Raw genomic sequence first — 25383 nt, 5'->3', positions numbered from 1 at the left:
AAGTAGTCGTCATCTCGATCGATCATATACTGTCCATAATAACAATTCATCTCTGCAACTAACATATCAGTAACTTCCCTCGGCCAACAAAGTAGAAAAAAATCATAGAAATTGGCTCCATCTACATTTACACTAGGTTTCCCAGGATCAACAGTTGTGACTGGTGGTAACAAAGTAGGGTTATGGTTAGTCCCATCAATCCAGCCATCATCTGCATTTTGACGAGCACGAGGATTTTGCGTCGCATTATTCCTTCCACCGTGTCTGATCCCTCTGCCACGCCCTCGACCATGACCACGACATCTCAATCTGACCCTCTCACCAACAGCCCTGCCTCTAGACCGACCTCTGGCTCTTCCTGCCCTCTGGGGTTGTAATGGGGTCTCCTGGTTTTCAAAATCAGCATGACATGGTTCACCGTCACTTGAAGAGTCACTAGGGGCAGGGTCAGGATAAGGACTTGCCTTGGGTGGGGTATAATTTTCATTTTCTTCTATATCACTATCATCAGAAATGTCACCTGCAGTGTTAGAATCACTGGATTCTGCTACGAAATCATCATCTCTGGACTCATCGTCAGCAAATATCTCTGCTAAAACTTGTTCTGCGTTCATATTTGTGAAGAAATTTTCAAATTTCAACTCTAATTTGAGCCAATATGATGAATTGTAACCATCAAATATTTTCGCGAAAAATGATCAACCAGGACGCTATCTATCGATAACGGAAGTGCTATATTGAAAACCATAAGGTGAAACGACTGTATTGCAACAGTTTTTGCAGTACACACTGTGCTCGACCTACGCTCGAGCATGAACGTAAAGCCAATGTTTTTCGGTCTCGACCGCTGGTCGAGCATGAACCTAAAAGGGTTAAGGTTCAGTCTGTGAACAGCTTCAAGACACTCATGTTGGATCATGGATGTGAAGCATGTACCCAATGGACTGCATGGTCATTGTCCTATGCCATGGGTTCTTGGCGATTGTGCCGAGAGCAGACTGTATCCGGTGGCCATGGTAAGTATATTTACTCACGCTTTACCTTGATAGTATGGATTAAACATGCACTGCATCAACACAGTTATTTCCATTCACTTTTCAAGTCCTAAGTCAATACTGAAACCCATCATGGAAAGTTTCTTTCTGGTTTTAAGATCTAATATTGTATTTCAAGATTGATTTCTGTGAAAGCTTTAGTTGATTTGGTTTTTGGGAGGAATATTTTTATTAGCACTACAGAAAATATCATTGACCATTGTGCAAAGTCCGGGAAAAATAGCTTTTTCTCAAATCGGATAGATGACCTTAATATGCTAATTGGCCATGTGCTCAAACTACAAATTCAATCAAATTTTATTCCGCAAAAAAATATCAAATGCAATTCAATTTTACTTCATTGAACCAATTAAAACATCAAATCCAATTCAATTTTGTTTTATTGAGCAAATTTCAGAAAATTCAAATCTATTCCGCATTAAAATCAATAAGACCAAGGGAAAAGATTTATCTGAGGTATTTGTTCCTGCTAGATCCAGTCGCTGTCTGTGCTACTTTTGTATTTTATGACTGTATTGTGTAAATTATAAGGTATTGGCTCTGCTGCTGGGAGTGTATTTTGACAAATTTAACTGACAGAATGCATCATCATTTGCCATTTTTTGAAAAGTTGACAGGCTGTCCATAGTGCCCCTTGAGGCTCTTATACTGAATATCTTATCACTTGGTATGTGCATTGGAAGGCTTAAGGAGGATGAACTCTTCTGCTCTTAATGTATGTAGTTCATCCAAGATGGTCTCCACAGTTATGTCAGTCTCTTAAATAGCCAATTTGGAGCTTGTTACAGCTCATAAGGTGTGATTTAAGACTAATTTTCATCATACTTGAACTGTGGTTTTATGATGGCAGGATGAGCCCTATTATTTTGCCATATATAGATCATCGAAAGAAACCAGATTTATGTATGAGATTATGAGGCATTATGGACCACGTTCTTGCTCTACTATCTATAGTTGTTTACTAATTTTTTGTATGACTTGGTATATGTATTAAAGGCAGGAGGAGGATAAACCCTAGTCTTTTGATGCATGTTATCCGCCAATGTCATATTGAAACCTATCTTCTGACATTAATCTTAGTGTCAGGAATATGTACCTTATTACAGTTTTGCATTCTCTACATGACTCTCACTCACTGGCCAAGGTATTCTTCACATATGTCTAGCTTCTAAATTGAATTTTTAAAGAATGGTGAATATTTCTTTTACTTGTTTGGTTATAACATGCTGTGTAGAATGCAAATCGCTGTGTGATCATGTTTTCCTTCTGAGAGATATACTTAAAATACTTGGTTGCACTTCGATGGTGAGCCACTGGACCATTGGTCCTTTACTTTTCCCCAAAAATACCTAGCTTTCATATTGTACTTTGATCAAACTCCTTCGCAAAGTTAGTGGGTGGATATGTATTCGGTAAGCAGATGATAAATATCGGTTGTGTAACATGAATATTAGTAATAGCAATTCTGTAATTTACAGGTATCATTCCTTTCCTAATTCACGCTAGCATTGTGCTTGATGAAGGGATTGCTCCTGTGCTTCTGCAACTCCTTCACAGTGCAATTTGTGGGTCAAAAGCCACCATAATGACACCAAACACTAAACAGAGAAAAGAAAAAGAGAAAGCTGAAGGTATGTAAGCAAATGTCATGTAATATGCGTATTTGTCCCCTCTCCTGGAATAAACAATTTGTACTTGTTCAGTGTTAGTGTCCTAATTGTTTGTATTTATACAGTGTAACTGGCATAAGTCGGATAGCTTAAAGTCAGAAAATCAAAAAGTCGGCCGAAATTATAAGGTCCCGTTTTTATATTCGGGCAAAGCCCGAGATGTTGTAATGGGTCCAAAAATCTAATTTTTGCTAAAAATTGATATTGTTACTTCGACCCAAAGTCATGCAATCTACTATGTTTATGTGCAACATGTAGCTTGATCATGCGACTAAAATCTGTTGGATATGGAATTTTGAATATCACGTTCATTTAAGAGAAATCGACGAATTTGTGGCGATTTTTAAGAAAATTCCATGGAGCATTTTGTTTCATAAAACATCTAGAAGGCTGTTGTACATCGTAAAATTGATGTAAAATAAATTCCAGGATTTAAACGATCTAATACTACGCCCCGGTGTTTTAGCTTCCGCGGCCATACATCGTAAGATGTTTCGTTTCCAAGACTCAATATGCAGCCACCCTCTGATATGTGACATCATATGAATTTTATTTGAATATTTTTTCATGTTGTGAAAAAAATTTTGTTGAAATTATAAAATAGTTTGCCTGCCGTGCCTACCTGTACCCTGCGAAATTTCGGACGTAGACCATAAACAATGTTTATCTTTGGTCTTATTTGACTACAAAATAATTCTTTGAGAAATAGATAGTAGTCGTATTGATTCCATCTCCCCACAACTATTGTATTATGAAAAACCGGAGATTCAATCCATTCGCTACATCATCGTGGCGCGCACAATCGAATTGGCCCAAACTGGGCGCTGCGCTGATTGACATAAGACTGTTAGATTTTCGGTTTAGCATTTATTTTACGAAGTAAGTAATTATTTATAACGTACAGTACTGATGATATAGTTTACAGGATGAAGAGGTACACTGTCGTAGACCGTAAAACTATCATAAATTGTGTGTTTACTCGCGTTATGTTTTCAATTCAATTAATTCAATCAATTGCCGTGTGTAAATTACCGCACAAATTTCAGTAATGCTTTTAATGAAGAATTATTGATATTCTAATATAAAAATATCTATACCATAGTGCCATTGATTGATTGCATTTATTTCTATCATATGAAAAAAAGATAAGCCATCCTACTAATATCAACCCCAATCAGTTGCTTGCCAGTGTGTAGGGCCTACTTGTAGGAAGATTGTTTGAATGTACTGGAACCAGATTTCCTAATTATGTCCTTCGACTTAAAAAGAAATTCTGTAAATTCGACCACCGATCACACAACTATATCTGTACTTCGATTTCCAATTTCAAAATCAAACCCCTGTTTCGTTCCTGGCAGATGTGGTGGGTTTGAAAAAAATCAAAAGAAATTTACCAACCAAATGAATAAGGGCCAATCCCTATTTTGATATCAAAAGTAAGGAAAACAGCGACAGGGTTTGGGGTTTACAATCGATTTGTTATTGATTTGTACCAGTGCACAATAAAAGCGTTTATAGGCTGCGTTATCAGCATTCACTATAGGTTTCACTTGTCTTTGTATTTTTAGCCCACTTGGGACTTTAGTCCCAGCGGGCTATTGCGTTCACTTTTCGTCCGTCGTAGCGTCCGTCCGTAGACGGAATCCAGTTATTTTGGGAAGTTTTGAAGACACTTCAAGGTAACGTCTTGATATTTGGGTTACACATATATCTACCCTAGACACATCTTCAGCCCAAAAACTGGCCCTGTCAGAATCAAGATGGCCGACAAGCAGCCATTGTTGTTCGCCAAAATCAGCACTTATACACATTTTTGAACTTTTTGGGGGAATTTTTTGAAGATGCTTTGATCAATTACCTTGATCTTTCGGATATATGTGAATCCCCCCAGGGCCCATCAACATAACAAAAATTGGGTCAATCGGACTCAAGATGGCCGTCCTATGACCTTTTTAGTGCCCAAAAATGTTAATTTTGGCCCGAATTCTGATTCCTGTAGCTTCCTACTGGTTTGCCATTTCTCATTGCAATTTGTGATGGGTATTCTTTGGAAAGGGATGTTTTATACCTGAGACAGGTATTTTTCATCAGCCAATTATGACGCAATTGGCGGCCATCTTTGTGTCACCAGTACTCATTCATAAGTGGGAAAAAGTTTTTCCAAATTATATTGATACCTAAGCGTATTTTGCTACCACAATCAATTAGAAAGTTGTAGCTCATAACGTGTTCTATGATTGTGGTGAGTTTCAAGGTAATTGGATTTCGTATATGGCCACCAGGGGGCGTTGAATAATACAATATCTTCGCATTTCTTTATTATATTCGTACCTATGCATATTTTGTAACCACAATCAATTGGAAAGTTGTAGCTCATGACATCATCTATGTTTGTTGCGAGTTTTAAGGACATTAGTTTTTCTATATGGTCACCAGGGGGCGTTGAATAGAAGAATAACTTAGTATTTCCTTATTAAATTGGTACCTAGGCATATTTTGTTACCATGATCAATTGCAAAGTTGTAGTTCATGACACGTTCTATGATTGTGGTCAGTTTCGAGGTCATTGGGTTTTGAATATGGTCACCAGGGGGCGTTGAATAGTAGAATGACTTAGTATTTCCATATTAAATTGGTAACGAGGCATATTTTGTTATCACAATCAATTACAAAATCGTAGCTGCTGGCATGTTCTATGATTTTGGTGAGTTTCAAGGTCGTTGGTTTTTGTAAATGGTCACCAGGGGGCGTTGAATATTGAAATTGTTAGATTGTTGAGCATTTGAAACCATTTCCCAAGTGGGCATGATGTCCCTGGACCCCTAGTTGCAATTTTGGTCAGGTTAAGCGTCCATTGCCTGTTTTACGCGTCGACCATGCGTACTGCTTATCATTTCCAATTTACTGACCTCTTTCCACATGGCCAACTTTAGTGAGTCCCAACATTGACAAGTTACTCAGGCATTTGCTCGGCCGAGCATTATATCAGAAAGTTTTTTACTCGGCCGAGTGATTGATTGAATTCGACAATCCACTCGCCGAGTTAAGTAAAAGTTAAGTTCTTTACTCGGCCGAGTACATGATAGAATTAGCAGATCTGCTCGGACAGGTGACTGATTCAATTCGGCAGTCATGCTCGGCCAAGCTAGCTGTAAAGGTTGATTCAAAAATGTCTGCCACAATTGTAGCCGTCCGGTTCACTGTATTCCGTAGACATATTTTCAGACTTCCATCAACAAAGAAGGGGGAATTTTTCAACAACTTTAGTGCGTGTTATTATTGATATTTGAAAAAGAAACTAATTTTGATGTTATGCAGTAGAACTGGCGAAAGTCGGACAGTTTCAAGCCGGAAAATTGGCAAAGTCGGCCAAATTAAACCGATTTTATTTCAATTCATTTTCCTATCGAAATCTGTCTCTAAGTGGAAATTCTAGAAGTAAACTCTAAAATATATGTTCCGAAAGTTCTAGCGTGCAGCGTCTATTGTGTACCGGTAGATTGATTTTTCTGTCGAAGGACACATGTTAAGCACATGTTTACATACTAGTTGGCTATAGAATGGAGTATTGACCCCGTGTTACTCAGTCATTAGGGTTCAGGATCTTAATCTGTAGCTAACTTGGATTTTTCTTAGAAAACCCCCAGAATCCAACTTACTCATATTTCAGAATTTTTTCTAACTCAGACATTTTCCCGTTGTCCCAACATGTCTGACTTATGCCAGTTCTACTGTAATTATATTCAATAGCATGTCTCATAAAACCACATGGCATGCTCTGCTATTAATAGTCCCCAATATAATTCTTCCCCTGAATCATTCACCTTGACTGATATTCCCACTCATATTTTAGTTAGTATTTTCAGTTTGTATTAGATACAGCCATCAATCATTTGGATAGACCCCCAGCTAATCCACTCGATTTTACAAAAAAACTGGATCAATAACTCTATCACAACTCTATTTTTTGAATTATCAAAATATCAATGTTTGCTAGTTTGGAGGTCAAGAGTTAAGGTCACCAAAGGTGGTTACTGTAAACATTTGCATTCAGGTCTGAAGGGAGTCCTAGGTTCATTAGTATCAAAATTGTCTTGCATACACTTAAAGTATCTTATCTTTTGAATAGGCATTTAGCTGCTGAATGCTCGTTTTTATGCCACGGCAAACTCTGTGGGGATTCTAGATTATATTGTTGTTTCTCTGTGCCATCGCCGCCACAGCCTTACCATTGTTTCCATCTATAACTCCTGACATATTTCAAGTTTGATCGTAAAATTTCATGGAGATGTAAACTAGAAATGGCAAATTATGTTTAATATAATAAGTGTGCTGCTATTTTATTGTCATGTATAATCCTCAGAAGTATAGTTTCTTTCAGAATCTGGTGAATCCACTAAACCATGTGAAGAGAATATGTGCCTGTGGTTGGTACAACAAATTAATCGTATAAGTAGAGATAGTCTTGTTCGATTTCTTAGAACTTTCCTTCTCGAGTCGAATTCTACAGCTGTTCGGTGGCAGGCCCATGGCCTTATTCTGCAAATCTACAGGTTTGTTTTTAGTTCAGACATAGATTGAGCCTACAGCTGACCACATATAAAGAATCTTTTTATTATTACCGTCAACCCACTGAGTGTCACGCAGGGCATTATTAGTAGGGATGATATATTTCCTTCGAATGTTTTGATATTGGCAACCAGGTTTCAAACCCATGAACTCTGGGTTGACGAGACCAGTATTGAAAAAAAATTAAATGGTTTGGTTTCCAGATAGGAAAGGCAAATTATCTGTTCAATTACTCCCCAATTCATTGCTTATCTATGATTATCTATAATCAACTTCAAAGCACTGGCACCTGTGTGTTTATATGAAATGTTGAACTGATATTAATTTCATCAACAATTCGATAATCTATTGCAGGAATTTTAGCACTTCTCAGCAAGAGTCATTGCTTGATCTGATGTGGGGTATGTGGCCTGAGCTGCCTATGTATGGTCGGAAAGCCGTTCAATTTGTTGATCTATTAGGATATTTTTCCTTGAAAACAGAGAGCTCTGAAAAAAGGGTACATTATTTGTTAATTCATCCATGAAAATACTCTCATGAACTTGAATATAATGCAAATATATATGAAATTGTATATTTCATTTATACTGATCTGTATATACTATATTTTTTCAGTTGCATCAAGTAGTGGAGAAAGCAATTGCAGTGCTTCGATGCCAGAACCAATTGATGACTTCTCACTCAAATGCTAATATCTACAAGTAAGTCATAAATTATGATAATTAAATACTTATAAGTCTTTAAATCTTTAAATCATTGTACTGTGTGTTTTGTTATATCCACATAGTCAATTACAAGGAATGGTTGATTTTGATGGGTATTATCTGGAAAGTGATCCATGTTTGGTGTGCAATAATCCTGAGGTTCCTTTTGTGGTGAGTATCATGGTTGTTCGTTTGTCTTATATTAATATTTGGCCTGTACATATACTAATATCTATGGGTACATATTGTATTTGAACAATTTTTTCATAGTCATACTTTAAATTCTGTAACCAATATGCGTTTTTCAACCGATGGTTATAAATTCTGTAACTAACAGGGATGATAATCTACCGCGGATTTCCGCGTTTGGAGGTCCATTGCTTCAATCGATCCAACAAAGAATAGCCTACGTGCTCAATATAAGTAGTCATTGTTTTAGTTCAGGCACAATACACTTGTCTTGAGTAGATTGGAAGATTATAGATAGGGGCTCCTCTTGGGACTCTACTATTTATTGACAAGTTCATTTAAGTATGAACATGTTCTAGTGATTTGGATATAGTCGGAGCTATCCTTTTCATGTACTGTAGATATAAACAACGATCAACCGCGTCTTATTTTATTCCATTATTCTTATTCTTTTTTTATTATCTTATTCTCAACACCTCTGTTTTCATCACTTAACTAATATGGTGTGTGATGACGGCATTACTGAAAAAATTCAAAACTAGCTTTTGTAAAATGGATTTGTTACTGAATTTAAAACTAGTTGTTGTAAACCCATATTGTTAAAAGGAACTGAACTCAAAAATAGCTTGAGATCGTGAGTTGGTTGTACAGTTGGAATATGTTGGCGAGTTTTTGCTCGTATCACTTGCCAAAGTTTTAAGCAAAGGTAAAATTTCATTCCTGAAAATGATTTTTGGTTAACCTTTGTTAGCGATAATGGGCATTGAGCCAATTATGTAAAATCACGGTACGCTTTTTTATGTGAGCATTTGTTTCATTGGTTCTCGGCCTAAACGAGGTATAATTGATGCGATAGGAGACATGTGACAGATTCGTTGATGACATGGTCAAATTCTTTAGAATTCTTCGAAAAAATGTTTTTGGTTGGAAAGTTCTTAGCTCTTGCATATAAAATTGCAATTACCTTGATTGGGGGCGTCATCTCTACGAGTGAATGTGATTGGCTGTTTTTGGGATATACGGGGAAAGTTCTGGGAATTCCGGCGCTACTAACGTAATAATGGGACAGCCATAAAATTGCGAACGTTTCTTTGGACGAGGTACCCTGCACATGCGAATTCCAAATGCTCATTGCTTGTGAGAATGTAATTATTTCTCATATTCTGACTATTCCGCCGTCGGTATCGTTTCATTTAATGCCCGATGTTTGTTTTGATATGCCCATTGAAGTATAAGCGAACATTCACTTACACATATGGCGATTGGTAGTCAGTACTGTTGAACACACAATATAGGGATTAGGAAGTTAAGGGAGTTGTCACTTTCGTAACGGTGAGTCCGTTGGTTTGGGGGCTATCGCTTTTTTCTTTTTTCCCGAAATAATTTAACTAATTTGATTTGATTTAATTGAATTCATTAGCGTTGAACGATTGATCGAATAATTATGCCTCCCCCTCCTAAAGGTCAGCATTGTGGTGGGGAGGGATGTGGACATTTATTCTGTGCCTGGGACGACCAGGTTTCATGTGCGTCGTGTAGGCAGAAATCTGGGCAAATCTGCTACAGAGGTAATCCTTGCAAGACTTGCGAGGTTTGGTCCGAGGACATTTGGATTCGGGCCGATAAGGCTTGGAAACTGAAAGATCGTTGTCGCGTTAATAGTAGAGATTCATCGGTTTTGGCCGATGTGCCCACTGACGTCTCTTATTCGATTTCAAATCGTATAGCTGAGCGGTCGCCGGCTGTACTCTCACACCGTTTTCGTATGAAATCTGGAAAATATTTTAGTTCAACCGATCCGCCTATAGGCGCATTTCGCTCGACCTATTATGCAACTCCAGGTGCCGTGGATCATAGTCATAGCTGCCTGGATGCTGATTATACTTTAATCAGCCCGGATACTGGTTCAGCGCAGTCGGGTATTCGTTTGCCTAATTTTGGTTTGGTGGCCATCTTACAAGATCTGGACGATCTTACCAGGTTTGGTTCGATTTCAGGATATGGCTCTTATGGTATTGATGGATGAGCTTCGTGAAAATTTCGCCGCCGTCCATGGGGGCCGACCCAGAGTCAGTTGCCCTAAAACTGGAGGGAATGGACCGGATTATCCAATCTTTGGCTCGGTCTGTTTCGCATGTCATTCCATTGTCGGTTCGGGGTCAGCCTCCCGTCAGTCAGTTATGGACTCCAGTCCCAAAGCTCGTTTTCCAAATATGGTGTCGAATTCTTTACTAAGAGCTTCATTGGGGATGTCTCAGCGTCTCCTCTCCGGTTGGTGCGCTCCTGTTTCCGCTGAGCTGAGATAGATTCAGGAGGTCCAGACCAAGCCCACCATCCGAACTCCGTTGAAAAAGCGCTCTGGTCCGGCGCAAGCGGCGTAAAGTTCTGCTAACTCGAACAGGACCAACTCAAACTTCAGCGCTTTTGGTTAACTTTTGGTTAATAGTCGCAGACTAGGCTCAAGAATGTCCGGAGGCAATGACCTCAGTCTTAGACTTAGTCCATCAGCTAGGGTTCCGCGTAAACAGGGAAAAATCTCAGTTGATGCCGGCCCAACAGTTCACTTAACTCGGCATGGACTTCGATCTCCCAATCAGCAAAGTCTTTCCGTCCATGGCTCGAGTAGCCAATCTTCAAGAAGCTGTAGCGGGCATGTCCACAACCCCGAGAACAGCTCGTTACTGGTCACGGCTTCTAGGCTCCATCTGCTCCATGGGTCTGGAGGTGCCCTTAGGCCGCCTCAGCAGCAGGTGCTTGCAACAATATTGGAAGGTCTTCTGGTCTCAGTTGAAGGGCCCCTGTTGGAGGCTCCAGTTCGTGTATTCACCTATGCCAGCCACCAAGGGTGGGGGGTGCATCTGGAGAACCGAGTCGAAGCCGGGAGGTGGTCTCGCTATGAGGCCATCAGCCACGTAAATTTCCTGGAAATGCTGGCCGTGTGGAAGGCTCTGAAGTTCTTTCGCAGGAGAGTAGAGGGCCATCACGTTTTGTTAACCACGGACAATTCAACAGTGGGGGCTTACCTTCAGAATCAAGGGGGCACTCACTCAGAAACCCTCACGGATCTGTCAGCCAAAACTCTTCTTTGGTGCCAGGCAAAGGGGGTTTCCCTGACTGTGGCAGATTTAGCTGGGACAAGGAATGTGAGGCTCTTTCTCATTGAGGTCAGCAGGAAATTGCGACAGAATGGCTTCTCAACCAGAAGTAGCCAATCGGGTTCGAGACATGTTCGGCAATCCGCGGATCAGTTTGCCACCCGGTTCGATCGGGGGGGGGGGGGGTCGACACCTTCTCTCTGGATTGGTCGGGGATGCATACGTATGCGTTCCCACCCACACCAGTCCTCCCGCGCTTGCTGGATCAAATGGAGAGATCAGTCAATTGCAACATAGTTCTGGTAGCACCATGTTGGCCGGCGCAGAAATGGTTCCTACCACTTCTTAACCCTCTGTGCGACAACCCAAGGATTCTTCCGAATTTCCCATCGATTCTGTCTCAGGGGAACTTACGGCATCGTCGCAACAGCCAGTGGTTAAATCTGCTAGCCTCGCCATTGTCCAGCGATCCTTGTCAGCTTCAGGCTTTTCGGAACAGGCTGCCTCCTTTATCGCAGGATCTAAGCGGCCATCGCCAAGTACCCTCTACGACGCCAAATGGGGTCATTTTGCAGATTGGTGTGCTACAGGGGAAATTGATCTATGTTCACCCTCTGTAGCTCAATTGGCAGATTTTTTTCTGCATCTATTTGTAGTAAAAGGTCTGCAGGTTATAACAATTAAAGGTTACTGTTCCGCGATTTCCCATACATTGCATGCTTCTGGATGGTAAAATTTAACGGCAAATCATCAGATATCCCAGCTAGTTGCAGGGTTTTCTGTTTCCCGGCCTCGGGTATCGAGGATAGTTCCACCATGGTATCTGTCAGTAATTTTGAAGAAGTTAATGGAGGCTCCATTTGAACCTCAAAAAAACTGTATTCTTCTTGTTCTTAGCTTGCTCGGTTCGTCTTTCTGAGATTCATGCACTTTCAATTGGACAAGGTGTTATTCGGGCCAGGAAAGGAATTTGTTTCTCTGCGTCCTGCTTTGGAGTTTTTGGCAAAGAATCAACGGCCAGGCTCAGTCGGTCGTCAATGGTGAATTGAAGCCCTAAAACATCGAGTTGAACCGGGTCTTCCGGATGTGACGTATTGTCCTGTACGGGCGTTGTGTTTCTATTTAGATCACTCTGCACCAAGAAGGGGTTCACGGGAGCGGTTATTTATTTCACTGTTGGATCACCTGAAGGGTGATATATCTCGGGACACAGTGGCCCGATGGGTTTCTTCACTATGGCCACTTCCTGTGCAGCCTTTTCAGGTGCTCTGTTGGAAGAAGTCTGTCGGGCCGCCTTTTGGAATTCTCCATCGACATTCACGTCCTTTTATTTACAGGATGTGTCAGGCCGGTTAGGCTCATAAGCGTCGCTCGGTCCTGTTGCAATGGCTCAAGTTGTGCGTTCTTTCGGATCAGACTCTCTAGAATTTTTATGTTTGCATTATCAGGATCACGAGAGGTGTATCCATGTACATAGTTTGAGCTCATGTTCGCCAGTAATAATTTTTCAAAATTCGGGGGGCCCTCAAGCTGGACGGACTCACTGTGGCCAAACGGTCTTCCCTGTGCTACAGTGCTCCGTTCCGTGAAAGGTAAGTGCTCTCTTTTTTCCCTCATACCTTGCGTTTTAGCGGTGGTTTTTCTATCTACCTTTCCCACCATCCTTGTGCCTGGCTAGTCTAGCAAAAACCATAGGAAAGGGTACAGTACTTGACAGAAATTTTACAATTTCTGGAACTAAAATTTGTATTTCTGCGTAGTACTTACCCTTTCCTATGGTGAGTATGAAATATACATGATATAAATATGAACTCAAGAATAAAAAACTTTTTCATAAGCAATGCTCTTGCTCCAAACAAGCTCTAGTTTTCAAGGTAAACCACTTTCCACATGGGCAATTTATATTTTAAGGTTTGTAGGCAGGTTTTGTGTAAAGCCAAAACAGTATATGTGTACATATGGTCACATTCGCCCCACTGTTAAAAAAACAATTTGAAAGTTTTTCATACAGTTAGTAAATATTATGTAGTCATGGAGGCCTTATTTGTCTTATTCAAATGAGAAAGCATCCCTTTAAAAGATATTGGGGTTGGCACCTATGCATTTTATAGAGAAGCAGACAGTCTGAAAGTTATGATTGATAACTTAAACTACAGGCTATGGGGCTTTTGTTCTGCTTGTAAGTGAAATGCAACATTTCTTTCAATAATAGGTGTTGGATGAAACATGGTTTTTGGTTTACCTTTGTCAGCGATATGATGTTGGCATTGAGCCAATTCATCTAAAATCGCGGTACATTTTTTTATGTGAGCATTTGTTTCATAGGTTCTCAGCTTAAACGACGTATAATCGATGGGATTGAAGACATGGCGAACCTCCCTCGATGACATAGTCAACTGAATTAAAATTCTACGAAAAACTGTTTTTGGCGGGGAAAATTCTTAGCTCTCGCGTATAAAATTGCAATGACCTCGATTGGGGGCGTCGTCTCTTCGAGCGAATGGGATTTTTGGGATATACGGGGAATTCCGGCGCTACTAAAATAATTATGGGAAAGCCATAGAATGGCGTACGTTTCATTGGACTAGGTGCCGTATACGTGTGAATTTCAAATGCTCATTGCTGGTGAGGATGTAATTATTTCACACATCCGCCGGGTATTGTTTCATTTTAATACCCAGTGATTGTTTTGATTGACATTCCGGTGTAAGCGAATATTCACGAGCCCTCCACGTGCGCTCGGAGTGCTACACGACACACAAGCTCGTACAGTAAGTGCACTACTAAGGGTGATGCTGTAACACGTGCATGTTTGACATAAAATAGGCTGAATAATCGTAGCAGAAGATGAGCGCTGTGTTTTCTGTTCGATAGAATTTGTCATAAATTGTATTTTCTTGTGACTGTGAAAATACTAAGCAGCAAACTATAAGGTCTGTCGAGGTCTGAATATTGTAGTGATAAATTCCAGGATTTAAAACGATCTAATAGCAGATTTCTTCTGTACCGGTATATTTCGGTCGAGTACTGTACCCTTTCCTATGGTTTTTGCCAATATTTTGGATTGATTGCCTATGGTTTTCTATACGACCCGGCCCTGGGGTATTGCATTTAGCCACCGGTATATTTCCGTCGAGTACTGTACACTTTCCTATGGTTTTTGCCAATATTTCCTAAATTTGGATTGATCGCCAATGGTTTTCTATACGACCCGGCCCTGCGGTATTGCATTTAGCCACCGGCGAAATCCGCCATCTTTTTTTCTTGGCGTTCTCGCAGTAGAACGCATTGGATTTTTTTGCCCTAAAAATCTGGGAATTAGGATATTAGGGAGTTTTCACTCTCATAACGGTGAGTCCGTTCGGTTTGGGGGTTATCCCTGGTTTCTATTTTTCTGTAAGAATTTTATTTACAAATATAATTTGATTGAATTTATTATTGTGACAGGATAATTATGCCACCTCCTAAGGGTCAACATCGTGGCGGGGGAGGGATGCGGGCATTTGTTTGGCCCCCGGGACAACCACGATTCATGTGCGTCGTGCAGGCGCAAATCCGGTCAAATATGTGCAAGGAGCAATCCTTGCAAGATTTGCGAGGTGTGGTCCCAGGACCTTTGGCTTCGGGCCGATAAGGCTCTTAAACTAAGAGATCGTCGTCGAGTTAATAGCAGGGATTCGTCGGTTTTGGCCGACGTGCCAACCGACGTCTCTAATCCTGTTTCTAATCGTAAAGCGGAGCGGTCGCCGGTCGTTCTGGTACGATCGGCTCAAATCCGTTCACCGGGGAGGAACGCCGGTTCACCGGCACCGGTCTCCGGTCATTCACCGGTCTCTGGTCGTTCACTGGTTCAGCCGGTTCAGACTACATGTTCTGAACCGAGCGCGCGCCGTGGTAGTCGGGAACGGCCTGCGCCGGTTCGGTCGGTACCGGTCCGGGTCAGGCATCGGTCCGGTTCGTTCGGTCCGGTTCAGGCACCTTTCCGGTCCAGACGTCGTCCGGTTCAAAACATCCGGTACGTTCATCGTCTGATTTTCATCGCCGTCGGTCTTCTCATCGTTCGTCGACGTCGGTTAGCGATGAAGGCGATTCTTCTACTAGTAGGTCTCGATCCTGTTCGAGGGACCGTCACCGAAGTCGGCATGATCGTCGGGATACTGGAAAATTCCTGACTCAGAAGGATTTCCATGTATTTGAAGAGAAAATTTTAAACTTGTTATCTTCGTCGCAACAAGTCGCTGCAACCTCTACAACAGGTAAGCCTATTCCTGATTGTCCGGTTAGAAGTTCGCCAGCCCACTCAGTTCTTCGGAATTCTGACTCTGAATTCCTGGATGCTGCGGTAGGGTCTGATTTCAATAAGGATCCGGTCCCAGAAGCGGCAATTCCTTCTGGGGTCGTTCCTGTCGCGAGCAATTGTGGGTTGCCCCAGACGATGGGGGCTTACCTGGCTCGCAATGTATCTCCGTCCCGTTCAGTTTTATCCGAACCAGCGGGGGACATGCCATTTAGGTCGATGATAAGTGAGTTCTTTGTCAAGCACGGGGCAAATCGCGCTAAGCCCACAGCAGCTCCTCTGGTCGGTGAGTCAATGGAAGCTTATCGCCCTCCGGACTCCGATCTTAACGTTTTACAGGAGTCTTCGGCGGTTTCGAGAGAATGGGCTCGATTGGATACGCAATTATGGGGTGAATGTCGGCCTGGAACATTTTCATTTCCCCCTCCAGAACGGGGTATGAAATCTGGGAAATATTTTAGTTCAACCGATACACCTATAGGCGCATTTCGCTCGGCGTATTACGCGACTCCAGGTGCTGTGGATCACAGTCATAACTGCCTGGATGCTGATTATACTTTGATCAGCCCGGATACCGTTACAGCACAGTCGGGTATTCGTTTGCCTAAGTCCGGTTTGGTGGCCATGACGTCAATTCTGGACAACCTGACCAGGGTTGGTTCGTTTCAAGATATGGCATTTAAGGTGTTGATGGGTGAGCTTCGCGAGACGCCGCCGTTCATGCGGGCTCCGACCCAGAGTCAGTTGCCCTAAAACTGGAGGGAATGGACCGGATTATCCAATCTTTGGCTCGGTCTGTTTCGCATGTAATTCCGTTGTCGGTTCGGGGTCAGGCTAATCTTGTGTTAGCCTCCCGTCAGTCATTGATGGACTCCAGTTCCAAAACTCGTCTACCGGATATGGTGTCCAATGCTTTGCTGAGAGCTCCATTGGGGACGTCTTCACGTCTCTTCTCCGGTTGGTGCACTCCGGTTTCCGCTGAGCTGAGGAAGATTCGGGAGGTTCAGGCCAAGTCCAACCCCCGAACTCCGTGGAAAAAGCGTTCTGGTCCGACGCCGGCGGCGCAAGGTTCGGCACGGACGCAAACAGGACCATCTCAAACTTCAGCCCTTTCTCAGGCGGCTTCGGATGCCGGTTGGAGAACTAGCGCGCAACTTCAACAATCGTGTCAAGCCTCGTCCAGTCGTAACAGTTCCGGTTCGTATCGAGGCAAGAGGAAGGCTCCAAAAAGGGGCTCTTCCTTTCGGAAAAACTCAAAATGAATTCTTGGGACCAGTGGGAGGTTGTCTGCAGCAGGCAGCAACCCACTGGTCCGACCTTTTCGGAGACGGTTGGCCCTCCCGGGTCGTCTCTCGTGGCTACCGTCTCCGTTTCCTAAGGCGACCGCGCCTGATGAGGTCACCTCCCGACATGCGGCCAAAACCAGGTCAGGAGGCCTTAATCTCTCGGGCTCTCAAGGAATTGGCCGAGAAGGGAGCGATAGAACCAGTTTGCAACGAAACTTCTCCCGGCTGTTTTTCTCGAATATTCATGGTACCAAAGGCCACAGGGGGTCAACGGACAGTGATAGATCTGTCATCCCTCAATCAGCACCTAGACATTCCAAGGTTCCGGATGACCAAGCCCAAGGACATGATTCAAGGGCTCCCTCCGGGTCAATGGGCGGCTTCGTTGGACCTGAAAGATGCTTACTTTCAGGTTCCAATTCACCCAAAATCTCGGCGATTTCTCAGGATAAAGTGGAAAGGCCGCCAGTTCCAATTCAGGTCTCTTCCATTTGGCCTCAGTACGGCCCCGTGGGTTTTCACCAAGTTGGTCAAATCAGTTCAGAAGGTACTTCAGTCAAGGGGTGTTCGACTGTTCGTTAACCTCGACGACTGGTTAATAGTCGCGATTTCGGCTCAGGAATGTCGGGAGGCAATGACCTCAGTTTTGGACTTAGTCCATCAGCTAGGGTTCCGCGTAAACAGGGAAAAATCTCAGTTGACGCCGGCCCAACAGTTCACTTATCTCGGCATGGACTTCGATCTCCGAATCGGCAAAGTCTTTCCGTCTATGGCTCGAGTAGCCAAACTTCAAGAAGCTGTAGCGGGAGTGTCCACAACCCCAAGAACAGCTCGTTACTGGTCACGGCTTCTAGGCTCCATCAGCTCCATGGGTCTGGTGGTGCCCTTAGGCAGGCGCTTGCAACAATATTGGAAGGTCTTCTGGTCTCAGTCGAAGGGCAACTGGGAGACTTTGATTCCCGTACCTCCAACCGATCTAAGTCCGGATCTTCAGTGGTGGGTGGCAACTACGAATCTTCGGCTCGGGGTGTCACTAGCCCCGTTAGAGGCTCCAGTTCGTGTATTCACGGATGCCAGTCACCAAGGATGGGGGGCACATCTGGAGAACCGAGTAAAAGCCGGGAGATGGTCTCGCTAAGAGGCCACCAACCACATAAATTTCCTAGAAATGCTGGCCGTGTGGCTGGCTCTGAAGTTCTTTCACAGGAGAGTGGAGGGCCACCACGTTTGGTTAGCCACAGACAATTCAACAGTGAGGGCTTACCTTCAGAACCAAGGGGGCACTCACTCAGAAACCCTCACAGGTGTGTCGGCCAAAATTCTTCTTTGGTGCCAGACAAAGGGCGTGTCCCTGACTGTGGCACATTTAGCAGGGAAAAGGAACGTGATGGCCGATGCTCTGTCTCGTCGAGGTCAGGCTATTGCGACAGAATGGGTTCTCCACCAAGAAGTAGCCGATCGGGTCCGGGGCATGTTTGGCAATCTGCTGCTGGATTTGTTTGCCACTGGGTTCAATCGGAGGTGTCCTCTGTTTGTGTCCCCGTTTCCAGACGCGGAAGCATGGGGGATCGATGCCTTCTCTCTGGACTGGTCGGGGATGCATGCGTATGCGTTCCCGCCCACACCAGTCCTGCCCCACTTACTGGATCAAATAGAGAGATCAGTCAATTGCAACATAGTTCTGGTAGCACCATGTTGGCCGGCTCAGAAATGGTTCCTACCATTTCTCAACCTACTGTGCGACAACCCCAGGATTCTTCCGAATTTCCCATCGCTTCTGTCTCAGGGGAACTTTCGGCATCATCCAAACAGCCAGTGGTTAAATCTGCTCGCCTGGCCATTGTCCAGCGATCCTTGTCAACTTCAGGCTTTTCAGAACAGGCTGCCTCCTTTATCGCAGGATCTAAGCGGCCATCAACAAGTACCATTTACGATGCCAAATGGAGTCATTTTTGCGGATTGGTGTGCTGCAGGGGAAATTGATCCATGCTCACCCTCTGTAGCTCAATTGGCAGATTTTTTACTGCACCTATTTGTAGTAAAAGGTTTGCAGGTCATAACTATTAAAGGTTACCGCTCCGCGATTTCTCATACATTGCGTGCTTCTGGATGGCCAAATGTAGCAGGGGATCATCGGATATCCCAGCTGGTTGCAGGGTTTTCCATTTCCCGGCCTCGGGTACCAAGAACAGTTCCACCATGGGATCTGTCTGTAATTTTGAAGAAGTTAATGGAGGCTCCATTTGACCTCTTTCGGCAGCGTCATTTGCAAATTTGTAAAAAAAGACTGTATTTTTGCTGTTCTTGGCTTGCTCGGCCCGTCGCTCTGAGATTCATGCGCATTCAGTCCGACAAGGTCATATTGTCTTTGGGCCAAGGAATTTGTTTCGCTGCGGCCTGCTTCGGAATTTTTGGCAAAGAACCAACGACCAGGCTCGGTTGGGCGTCAATGGCGAATTGAAGCCCTAAAACATCGAGTGAAACCAAGCATCCCGGACAGGACTTTATGTCCTGTGCGGGCGTTGTGTTTCTATTTAGATCGCTCTGCTTCACGGAGGGGTTCACGGGAGCGGTTATTTATTCCGCTGCTGGATCACCTAAAGGGTGATATTTCACGGGACACAGTGGCCCAATGGGTCTCTTCACTGATCAAGGACATTTTATTGAAGGAGAATCTTTCCTCGGAGGGAGTGGTTTCTCATCAAGTGAGGTCTATGGCTACTTCCTGCGCAGCCTTTTCGGGTGCTCCGTTGGAGGAAGTCTGTCGGGCCGCCTTTTGGGAATTCTCCATCGACATTCACGTCATTTTATTTACGGGATGTTTCAGGCCAGTTAGGCTCATTAGCTTCACTTGGTCCTGTTGTCATGGCTCAAGGTGTCCGTTCTTTCCGATCGGACCCTTTAGTGTAGAATATTTATGTTGCATTATCAGGATCGCAGGGGGTGTATCCTTGTACATAGTTTGGGCTCATATCTGCAAGTATTAATTTCGCAAAATTCTGGGGGGGGCCCCTGAGCTGGACGGACTCACTGTGGCCAACCGGTCTTCCCTGTGCTACAGTGCTCCATTCTGTGCTTGAGTAAGTGCTCTCTTTTTCCCTCTTACCTTGCGTTTGAGCGGTGGTTTTTCTATCTACCTTTCCCACCATCCTTGTGCTAGACTATTTTAGCAAAAACCATAGGAAAGGGTACAGTACTCGACAGAAATATTACAATTTTTGGAACTAAAATTTGTATTTCCGAGTAGTACTTACCCTTTCCTATGGTGGGAATCCCGCCCACCTGCCCCGTATAGCTGTTTTTTCTTTTTGGTCTGCTACGACGTAAAAAGATGGCGGATTTCGCCGGTGGCTAAATGCAATACCGCAGGGCCGGGTCGTATAGAAAAACCATTGGCGATAAATCCAAATTTAGGAAATATTGGCAAAAACCATAGGAAAGGGTAAGTACTACTCGGAAATACAAATTTTAGTTCGAAAAATTGTAATTTTAGCTTCCGCGGCCAACATTGGAAGAGGTTTCCAAGACCCAATATTCAGCCACCCTCTGATATAAGACATCATATGAATTTTAGGCCATCCCAAAATAATGGTCTGTTCGCCGTAACCCGACCGACCCGTCTTCAAAGGTACCGAGTGAAAACGTTTTTCTGGGATTCATTGAAATAAATTTTATTTCTGATAAAATCGGCCGACCGACCGACCCACTGCCGACGTATGAGCATTGTGTGAAAACATGCCTTGACATGTGGCCTAATTTAAGTTTTCCAGGAAACTGGCAGTGTTCCAATAAGCTGCCATTAATTCTAATATTGACTATATTAAAGCTCGTAACGTAAAAGCGCGCACACATTCAATGTACTGTTTCATTTTTAACACAGAGATGACAGTCTGGACGAAGTTATAATTTAAGAATAATTCTTCAAATCTACGTTATTACACATATTTCCCGTGCACAACTTACATGATTTTTGCGATATTGTTTCCATGTAGAAAAGCCCAAAGGTGAAAAATTTGTTTTTTTTTGCCCAAAAATTTTGCAAAAAAAAATTTTCTACCTACCTACCGACTCATCCTGAAAAGGTGAGTCGGTGTTACGGCAGACGGACAATTATTTTGGGATGCCCTTATTTGAATAGTTTTTCATATTGTGAAACATATTTTTTCAAAATATATTATAGTTTTCCTGCCGCGCCTACCTGTACCCTACAAAGTTTTGGACGTGGACCGTAAAAAATGTATATCTTTGGTCTTATTTGACTACAAAGTAATTCTTTAAGAAAGATGAAATACAAGATAAACTTGTAGCACTTTGAAACACGAATTAAAAAAAAGATTTTTCAAGCAATGCCCTTTATTCCAAACAACCTCTAGCTTTCAAGGTAAACCACACTTTGCCCATGGGCAATTTATTATTTTGCAAATTCATTCAGTCATGCCTAAAATGCTCGGCTGGGTGATTTATGATGGAAGACAATAGCACTGAACTTACACTAAAAAATTTCATTTGTTGGCCTCACTGACGTTATCATTTCAGGTTATTTTTGTCAAGTTTTTACAACCCTAGGTTTGTCAAGAGCTTATGATTGAAGTGAAGCCAACCCATTGATGAAACACAGAATGAACAACAGAAATAATTGTTGAATATGAATTTATATAACATTGAAATATGTTTGTATTGTAGAACATTAAACTGACATCAATTAAAGTTGACTCGAAATTCACAACCACCACACAGATAGTAAAACTTATCGGAAGTCATAATATCGCCAAGGTAACGTTGCGTATCAGTGATCTGAAACGTACAAAAATGGTTCGTACTATCAGTTTCTACTACAATAACAGATCTGTTGCTGCAGTAGTGGAACTTAAAAATCGGTAAGTCAAATATCGCTCGTACAACTTATTTGAGTACGATGAGTCATTAAGTTGTTGGCTTACCATTGTCAGTAGGGGTCAATCTCAAATAAATATAGCTGCAAAGCAGCAATAATGGGTTTTCTGCACAGTCTTAAAATCCTGTTCAACAGTCAACACAGTTTTATAAAAGGAAGGTCGACAAACAGTCAATTATACCTACTTGAAGCCATGGACGACTGGACCAGATGGTCTTATTTGACTCTGGAAAATCGACTGTTAGGCCTTAATTAGTCTTTATGGATTTCGACACTAAGCATTTGATAAGGTACAACATCAGCCATTTATAAACAAGCTATTGGGAAACAGTATCAATGATGGGTCGCTCAAATGGCTCAGCAGTTTTCTCCGAACGAAAGTAGGTGGCCAAAATCAACGGAACGCCTCATCTTGTAATAAGTTGGTCTAACTAAGGGTATCCTAAGTCCTCTTCTCTTCACTGTCCTGATAAATGATTTACACAGTACTCCAAAATGTACCGGACCGGGTAAATTTCCAAAACGACCTAAACAAGCTGTGTTCCGTACATGGTCAGAAACATGGAAGATGGGCTTCAAACTAAAAGGCACGATATGGATATTGGATACAAAGAAAACCCAGGTTCAGATTATACCCTTGTGTTCGATTCAGACGATTATTTTGTTCGAATAAAGATTACTCATTTTGACGAAAAGACCATTTAGTTCCATCAAAATTTTGTTGATTGGAACAAAAAACGCTTCGATCGCACAATATACTTGATCCAACAAAAAACTTAATGTTCTGATCAGAAAATTTCATTCGAATGAAAAAGATTCTGCGATTGCTCTTAGGTCTATTGAATTTCAACCCTCCCAAACATCGTAATCCTACACCTTATTTAACAGGGATAGGTCTGTGGGGTATTCAATTCGGAAAATCAATTTCATTTTCTGATTATGATGAAAGAAATCTTTTGTAAATCGTAGCAATGTTGACGGATTTTTATTTCTATTTTGTTTTGAAGTTCAATCCAATGAGTCCATTGATAAACGCAAGAATTAAACTGTGGTTGTTTGAGACTGTAAAGCTCAGTACCATTAGGCCTAATGGTTGCATACGCCTCGACAAACAATTCAAGCGACACAGCCTCCTTTCCCCCGCAGCGAACGCTTACTACGAATATCAAGCGTGTGTCCAGCTTACGGATAAGAGTATATTATATACTTGTATTTAGTAAATACCTTGTGGATTTGACAATGATTGGTATGTACTGTAGGAAATATAGAGTATTGATAAATGGTTGAAGCCCACGGCTGAATGAAGTAATATATTCTTTTATTTTGATAACTGGTCGACACAACAGCTTTTCTCTGCTACATCTCCTTAGGCATGTTTTGTTTAGGTCTACGACTCACCGGTACTCTAATGATTTATCCTAGTAAAAACATGGTAAATTTGGTAAAGGAAAATAGGTATTTTTAAACTAACTGATAGAAGCCCGTGGCCAAAACACTTGTAGTAATAAATTCTTTTGCACTTGATTTTATTCTCATGATGCGGAGAAACTCACAGCTGATCCCCGGAACGACGATGTAGAGACACACGTCGATTCATCCATGTTTATGGCTCGACAGTGCTTTTAGAATCTAGAGCAGTAAATTTCCTGTGTATCGGTAATATGATTTGATGAGGAAAATGGGTAATTGTTAAAAATAACTGTTTGAAACCCGTGGCTGAAGTCTTGGGGTAATAGATTTATTTATTTACACTTGAATTCATAATCAAAGTGACGAGCAGCCGCCGGTGGATTTCAGGATGACGAATCAGAAAAACATGTCGCCTCATTGCATGGGGCCCAATTTTCGATGTTTACGGCCCGACAATGCTTTTATAACATTGATTTATCAAAATACGCACGGAGTATTTGTTGATCGAAGTTAGCTGAAGGATATCATACGGATTGTATCGGCAACAGTGGCAAGGTAACAAAGCTTATGTTCGTTTAGTGAAAATAGTGTGACATAAAATAATAATGATAAGAAACAGGCAAATCTCAATAGGGTTTTTTGTGAACAGAAAACCCTAAATATCTCAATAAATCAAACGTATGACTGATGCATATGGTGTGATGTCGGTGCACCAAGTGATATTGGTAAAATTTATCAGTGTAAGGAAGCAGCAAGGAGATTAATGAATTTGATGAAAATTGAGTTTTTAGCCGAGACACATCTGCAGCGCAAGAGTTGGCATTATCAAAATCAACAAGTTTGACTTAGGGCGATTCACTTAAGTCAGCACCTTTACACATGTCAAGTGTTTCCTCCAATACATTCCCTGTAAAAACATCTTAGCCATGGCTTAGCTGGCCGAATTTATGCAAGCATAACAAGCTACCGGCACGCTCATTGCAGGTGATTCCTTAAAATGCAGTGCTTAAATCACGTGTTGTATCATCCATTGGAGTTTCCTTTCATTAATTATTGAAGTATTCGATTTCAGTTAAGGGGAAACTGTGTCAATAGCTCAGTTACATCAAGTCCATTTTACACTTCATTGAAATAAATCTCTTCATGCACATGCTGCTCCTCGCAAAATGATATTGAATGCTATTTGAACGCTTATTTATCCTGAATATTATTTTGTAACTTCTGGCTAGCAAAAGCATGGAATTTCAAGTTTTTTTTCATCATATAATGTGTGATAATTCAATAGTACCTGATAGATTACTTAATATTCCAGGCCAGGATTGTGGCACAAAGCCAAAAAAGTTACATTAAGTGCTGGACAGACAGAAGTCAAGGTAAGATAATTCATTCTTAATTTATTGAAAAATGATAATTGCCTCTTTAGAAACAAGTGACTTATTATTTGTTTGTCTTGCAATCGGGTGTGCATGTCACCTGTTGTGTGAATGCAGAAGAAATAATTCTAGGTTTAGGCCTGATATTATATTTTTTATTATGTGGATATATTTTATTATATTGCATGGTCATAATAATTGATCACAATCATTAGAATATTAGAATAGGATTTTTGAATTGAAGTGTCGTTGGAATGTAAGCGAACATTCACTAATGGCCTTCAGACTTGCGCGCTTGTACAGCATACACTATTTTAGTGATACTGTAACGTGTATCGCTGCTTGCTAGCACGTGTTAGAGTGCATTGTTTCAAGTGGCGTTCAAATAAAAGCACGTTTGACATGAAAATTTGCTTTTCATGAAAAATCATTTAAACTATTATTGCAAATGAGCACTGTGTTCTATGTTTGGTATAATTTGTAATGAATTGTAATTTCTTGTGACCTGAAGAAACTAAGCAGAAAACTATTGCCTCGCTCAGTGTGTAAGTCAAGGTCAATGTTTTAGTGGTAAAATCCAGGGTTTAAAACGATCTACTTACATGCGGGGATTTTTTTACGGTACCGGCCTTACATTGGAAGAGGTTGCCAAGATTCAATATTCAGCCACCCTCTGATTGGTGATATCATATGAATTTTATTCAAATATTTTTTATATTGTGAAAATTGTTTTTTCAAAATAGAAAATAGTTTCCCTACCTGCCTGTACCCTACAAGATTTTTGACATGGACCATAAACAAATATATATTTTTGGCCTTGTTTGACTACAAAATAATTCTC

General features: G+C 41.9%; 1 protein-coding gene across 1 annotated transcript in view; it reads left to right on the top strand.

Moving 5' to 3' along the window:
* LOC141909150 (E3 ubiquitin-protein ligase UBR4-like) overlaps positions 1-25383 on the top strand; it is a 200331-nt gene that overhangs the window by 112201 nt on the left and 62747 nt on the right. The window contains exons 48-54 of the mRNA XM_074799535.1: positions 2534-2686; positions 7107-7278; positions 7649-7793; positions 7910-7995; positions 8082-8169; positions 21549-21742; positions 24482-24542. Of these exons, the coding sequence (XP_074655636.1) occupies positions 2534-2686; positions 7107-7278; positions 7649-7793; positions 7910-7995; positions 8082-8169; positions 21549-21742; positions 24482-24542 (899 nt within the window). The remainder of the gene's footprint in view (positions 1-2533; positions 2687-7106; positions 7279-7648; positions 7794-7909; positions 7996-8081; positions 8170-21548; positions 21743-24481; positions 24543-25383) is intronic.

Source organism: Tubulanus polymorphus, chromosome 7 (genome assembly GCF_964204645.1).
Source record: "Tubulanus polymorphus chromosome 7, tnTubPoly1.2, whole genome shotgun sequence".
NCBI lineage: Eukaryota > Metazoa > Nemertea > Palaeonemertea > Tubulaniformes > Tubulanidae > Tubulanus > Tubulanus polymorphus.
The sequence above is the reverse complement of the archived record's forward strand: the minus strand, read 5'-3'. Positions and strand labels throughout refer to the sequence as shown.